This window comes from Nansenia antarctica, assembly GCF_963989245.1.
Source record: "Nansenia antarctica genome assembly, chromosome: 2".
NCBI lineage: Eukaryota > Metazoa > Chordata > Actinopteri > Argentiniformes > Microstomatidae > Nansenia > Nansenia antarctica.
This window is the reverse complement of record NC_137675.1, coordinates 48,016,332-48,022,585: the sequence shown is the minus strand read 5'-3', so window position 1 is coordinate 48,022,585 and position 6,254 is coordinate 48,016,332. Positions and strand designations below refer to the sequence as shown.

The window sequence follows — 6,254 nt, the reverse complement described above, 5'->3', positions numbered from 1 at the left end:
TCTCTTGATTCAATGCTAACCCTTTTGCTATTAAGATTTACAAGGACATTAACAAGGACATTAAAAAGGACAATACTACAAAACCACAAAACAGAAACAACAGGGGGGGTGGGGGGGTGTAAGGGTGACACCCAGAACCATTATACATTCATCATATACGCATTCAAGTCCTCAAATGAGATCAAAATCGGGTTTAAAAATAAGTTCATAAATAAATAAGAAACTATAATGCTGAATATTGTTGAACATAGATGTGTGTGTCACAGATTGGCCTAGTCAGCCATCTTCACCATGACCAGCCAGACCCCCACCACAACCCGCACCTGGGATACCTGGAGAGGGGTGAAAACGTGGGATCCCAGAAGATGAAGAATAACATTAACACACAAAACCTTGAAATGCTCTCCAATTGCACATAGCCGATTTATCTTTGTCTCTAGAACACACAACGAGCAGCAGACAAACGGCTTTATGCTGAATAAAGACTATGAGCATGAAGACTGATTGATGATGATGAAGGGTGCAGGTGCAATTCTTCCTTCAGTGACACAATCAACATTGAGGAGGAAACCAGGTGAGACCAGACTAAACACTTAACATGCGGTTACTAAACCACTTCTGGCAGAGAGAAACCATGTCCATAAGTAACCAGTGTTTTAGCTTGAATAAGATGCACCACCTCTCATAACATAGCATTTTACAATAGCATGACTATAGATACACCAGAGATGGCTGGTCTGTATCCTATTCTATAATGTCTTTCCATTCGTTGCAGGGACTTCAACCAGAGGGCCCTCCATGTGAAGAAGGGCCTCTGTCTCTTCAACATCCTGCTGATCACACGCAGCGACTCTCTGCGAAGCCGCATCTCTGAGTTCACCAGCATCGCCGACATTCTGGACAAGGCACAAAAAAAAGAAAAGAAAACCATGGGCATCGCCGGGGGCACCACAGACACCGTGGGAGGGGTGGCAGCGGTGGTGGGCATCACCCTGGCACCCATCACCATGGGCGCCTCCCTGATCGCCACAGCAGTAGGGGCAGGCATGGTGGCATCCGCTGGTGGATGGGCGCCACAGCCGCCATGGCCAGCAAGAAGTCCAACGTTGTGGACCGCCAGAGGGTGGACAAGGTGGTGCAAGCCTACCAGGTGGACATCGTGGACGTGGAACGCTGTCTGTTCTTCATCCGCTCTGGGATGGACGAGCTGAGGCGCCACGACGTCTCCAGGCTCCAGAGAGGCGGTGCCGACCCTGAAGCCCTGAGAATGGCCAATGTGGCACAGAGTGTGCATCGCAGCAGTGGATACGTTGTTAAGGGAAAGACCCCATATACCTGTACAGGCACGTCTTCTGAGAGACATCTGCAGGCGTTGACGAGGGAACTAGACTTATTTTTTACAGAAAAGAACTGGTTGAAAAAGAACATAGAGACTAAGTTTGCCAACAGAGTCCGCAGTGTGGCCCAGGAGCTGCAGCAGGAACTCGATGAACTGGACCATGTCTGGAAGATATTTTCTTGCACTGTATGTGTGTGGTGTGTGTGTGTGTGTGTGTGTGTGCGCACTGTATATGTGTGTGCGCGCACTGTATGTGTGTCTGTGTGTGTGTGTCAGGTGTGCATGCATGCATGTGGTTATCCTGCCAGTGTGTATGAGTAGGACAGTAAATGTTTTGGGTGGGAACATTATATTTACATCTTATAAGAATGTAATGGTAAAACTGGTAAATACAGTATGTATATGCGCTGTGTGACCAGTTGTGAATACATTGTCAGTTATATTGTAAATTATTAGAGTTGAAGGTTTTAATAAACTTTTACAATACACTTTTTATTGTCATCATGTCTTTAGGAAATCACAGTGAATCCTGATAGATCATGTGTATCAGCATGGTCTAATAGAATAGAATAGAAATGGCGAAATAATGGCCAGGCAGACAAACAAATTGATTGATTGACTTTCATCATCATTTACTGAAAAGAATCACGGTCTTGAACACTGTTTAGAGGTTTGGCATGACCTCAGGCATAGACTAATCCGCATTCTAGGCAGTGCGGAGTGATATACAAATACTACACAGCGGAAGGATATTGTAGGTCCTTCCTGACATGTATAGTTGCGCCGCGCCCTTGACAGCGCCATTTCCCCCTAACGACGCCACCTAACTACGACGAATTTCAAGTGACAGCTCTCTTTGGGCGAAATGGCAGTTTAACGCAGCGGCAATCTAGCAGCGGCAACTCTAACAGTGCATCAACTTAGTGCACTGGATAACATTATATTTGGCAAAATGACGTAAGTATAACATATTTTTTTTGTTAGCTAGCTACTGGCTAGCCTGCGACTTTAGCCACGCGCCATAAACGTCAGAATATGTAGCTACTATGTTTGCTAGCTATTACATTAAAAATGAATTACCCAAATGTTATTTAAATCATTTAGGAGTATCTATTTGGAGCCAACGACAGTCTGATTGATTAATGGAATGGAATTCCGTGACGTAGCCTACGCATGTGAAATCGTTACTATGTTGCGCGCACAGACTTCCCTTCCTAAGATGTTACATTGTAATCACTGCTGTCTGGTTATTCAATTTGTCAAAACATCTCAGATATCTGGCAAGTTACATCGAATGGCAACGTGGCTATTCTAAAATGGTGATTGTCTTGACAAAATGGCGGCGAAACTAGTGTTTAGGGCGGTAGTGAGAACAAAAATGTGCGTGTTGTGTTGGGGGAAGGGAAGGGGAAGCAGTAGCTCATTCGCTAGACACTGAGAGAATCATGGTTGCTGTGGAAACTAACCTGCCGTGACGCCAGCAGGAGTCACAAGACAAAGGCGGGGTTTAGTATAGGACCAGGTCATCGCCAGTAATAGAGATGCATTTTGCAATGGGGGCGGTGTTGAGCTCCAAAACATCACAGATTGTCTTAAAACACAGAAGTACTGACTGTCAAGTTAGTTAATCCATATCAAAGGTATCCCTCCCCTGTATGTCAGATACTTAATTCAATTCAAGCAAGAATAATAAAATCGACAAAAACCTGTATTGTATAACAATCAGACAATGAATTTATGAAGAGGTCACCTATTTATTTTCCTCTCCCGTTTTACCTCCAGGTCCTTTGTGGCAACCCACACCACTGCTGTAGTCGACAGCATAAAAGAACCGTTCGACACTTGGTTCCCAACTCTACTATCAGAAACCCTTGTGACCAAAGTCAAACACCATGACCATGATGATGATGAGCTCACAGTTTGGCCTGGAAGACATGGAGGCCCTACTCTGGGGGCCTTCCTCTCCCATGGCTGACGTCATGGGGTCACTACTCCACCCAGATGAAGAAGAAATAGCCTCCATAGAGGGGGGGGCTTCGCCCCTCTCATCGTCATCTTCTTCCTCTTCTCCACTCCCCCACCTTTCCCCTCCTCCCTCTCCGCCTTCCTTGCTCTTCCAGGGCGACAAGGCCGAGGCAGAGGACTTGCTGTCCCTACCTTGGCTATCTGTCGACGGGCTGGGCCACTCCCACATTGGTGCAGACGATGGCAAAGGTGAGGAACACACTCCCCAGTCTCTCTCTCTCACACACACACACACACACACACACGCACACACACTGTGCATTAACTGGTCCACAGTGCTCAGTAGTCCCTAAGCAATTACTGTGCTACTTAGTATTTCCATGACCTCCTTTTGCATTTTTCAGTGGTAGCTGACAGTAGATTGCTCTGTCCTTTAATATTTGAAACACAAAGAGAGGCACATATCCACTGACACCAACAAATCCAAAATCAAGTGTGAATATTGTGTCATATCTGCGTTCGTTGTCATTCAGGTGAACTGTTTGATTACGGTAACCTCTTTTGCCACCCCCACAGAGGATGCCTTTTCTGGCATGGACTGGATGGCCGAGAGGGTCGACCTGAGTGAGCTTGACCTGGACTCCCTCATCGGTTCCTGCAGCCCAGACGAATCCCCCAGCTCCCCTGAAGATCTCATCGCCTCCCTCGAGTGTCACATGGAGTTGGACTCCCTCCCCCTCTCCACTCTCCCTACTCCTGGTGATTTAATGTTACTGCCGGCCCCTCCCACGGAGTCCCTCCTTCCCACACTCCCCGATGACCAAGCACAGGAAAACCCATCCCTTCCCCTGTTTGTCCCAGAGCCCCAGGAGGAGCTGGAGATCAAATCTGAGCCAGTCTCCCCGGCCCCCTCCCCCTCAATTCTCCCCCCTCTCTACCCCACCTTCACCCTCGACCTGGGCAGCGAGGTAGATGTCTCAGAGTGCGAGTACAAACCCCTGGTCCCCGCCGAGGTGGCCCAGGTCCCCAGAGTCGTCCTCTCCCTCTCCCCGACCCGCATCGTCCTCCTCCTGTCCCCTAAAGAGGAGGTCGCGGTCGCCACCACCGTAACCATACCAACCGTCCCAAACATCCACTCTGATAGCGACAGTGGCATCAACTCCACTTCCTTCTCTCCCCCTCTGCTCTACAGTACCTCCCCCTCCACAGAATCATCTAGGGCCCCCAGGAGCAGACCCTACCCTAACCCCAAGTCGAGTAAGCCCAGCCGCGACTCACCCACCGCCGGTGGGAAAATGAGATCCTCCCCAGGCGGAGGAGCCCCGCCGCCGAAAGAGAAGAAGCTGAAGAAGATGGAGCAGAACAAGACGGCGGCCACCCGTTACCGGCAGAAGAAGAGGGTGGAGCAGGACGCCCTGGCCGAGGAGTGCGCAGAGCTGGAGGAAAGGAACCACGTGCTGGCGGAGAAGGCAGACTCCATCGCCAAGGAGATCCAGTATCTGAAGGACCTGATGGAGGAGGTGCGGCAGGCCAAGAGCAGGAAGAGCTCGGTGGGCGTCTAGTGACCTTCAATGGTCTCTGCTGCCGACGGATAGAAACGTGTCAGGTCAAGTGTATCCATGAAAGTATCCCATTTTGAAGATCCCATGTGAAAATGTCTAGAAATGTCTAGAGACAAGACACCCAAACCCAAGTTATATATGAACGTTTGACCTCCTTGCCCGTCTCCCTTTTAAAGAGATTAAAATGCTATTGGTCGTCTTGTAGCTTGAGTTTATGGATTGATTCCCCTGGTCTCTTGTATGTTAAACCTTCAAAGTATTCCTGCACAGTAAAACAGTATATGAACTTGTATTTAACTTTCTGTATTCTTTTGTGGTCCTTGTCAGTTTTCAAACCTAAATAGAGGCGTATATCCTGTTTAAGATTGTAGTCTTTAGACCCTATTTATGTTTCTACTGGTGAAGTGTAGTCTAAACTGTATCTGAATGTATTCCTTTTCATTAAACATTAAAAAGTCAAACATTTGATTTGTCTAATTATTGATGATAAATGATGATGATAAACATGCATCTCATTAAGGCCTGTCGATTGTATCAGACGTCCATACAAGTAGTCATAACATTGACTACGCAAATGAATACAGTTGAACTTTAAATGGACCAGTCTTCGAGTTTTCTTCTTTTTTTAAATGACACTAACATTACAATTAGTGTTTCGTAGACATGGTGCTCTTAACTGTTTTTAACTGACACTTGCATCTCTGTTTTGAACTAAATCACTGGACTAAATCTGCCTGAAATGTGGTTCAGTTGTTAGGACAGAATTTACAGGGGATTTTTGCTTTGTCATGATGCATAACAGATGTGAATTTGGTTTACTCTCAGCACGAGGCCAGCTGTACAAATATAGCCCATGTTTGACCTACTCACCGTAGACGTGCAGTCATGCTAGCGGAAGAGCATTCTCAGAGTGAGAGCAGTGGTCCAGATAAGGTTCCATAGAAAGGCAACTGAGAAATGCTAGTTTGTGACTGACATGAATGTGTGCACTAAACTGAAGCACGCAAATAAGAGCAAATGGAATTGATTTGAATTTGGAATGGTGAACTGGCAAAGCATGTCAGTATACTTATCTGTTGTGTACTTATCAGGAGTTGACTGACTGGATGTTACTACTTAACTCAGATAAGAGTCGGGTCAAAACGCCCTTGTCTGGGCTTCAACAGTAGTAGAGTGCAGCACAGTCCCCGTGAACATTAGCAGAACAGTCCACAGTCCCGTGATGCATTACAATAAGCCCAGGGGGCCTGTTTCAGAGAGCAAACAAGGTGAACATAATGGAGCCAGCCTGACTGGCATGCTGTTGTGGTACACGAGTGTGATCAACTGACTATCATGTGAATTGTGAAATCACCACCACGATTCACCCCCCCCCCCCCCCATCTTAG

The 6,254-nt window shown here is 47.0% G+C and overlaps 1 protein-coding gene across 1 annotated transcript; it reads left to right on the top strand.

Annotated features, from left to right (window-relative positions):
* The first annotated feature begins 2,156 nt into the window (after positions 1–2,156).
* On the top strand, positions 2,157–5,272 carry atf4b (activating transcription factor 4b). Its single transcript, XM_080524800.1, has 3 exons — positions 2,157–2,296; positions 3,122–3,553; positions 3,881–5,272. Exons 2-3 carry the CDS (start codon positions 3,232–3,234, stop codon positions 4,864–4,866), a joined length of 1,308 nt encoding a protein of 435 aa, XP_080380926.1. The 5' UTR covers positions 2,157–2,296; positions 3,122–3,231; the 3' UTR covers positions 4,867–5,272.
* Positions 5,273–6,254: the final 982 nt, after the last annotated feature.

Bases quoted from the DNA above. Each gene is read 5' to 3' on its own strand.
- atf4b (XM_080524800.1), top strand. From the start codon at position 3,232: ATGACCATGATGATGATGAGCTCACAGTTTGGCCTGGAAGACATGGAG. The intron at 3,554-3,880 runs GTGAGGAACACA...CCACCCCCACAG, and splicing joins TGGTGCAGACGATGGCAAAG to AGGATGCCTTTTCTGGCATG.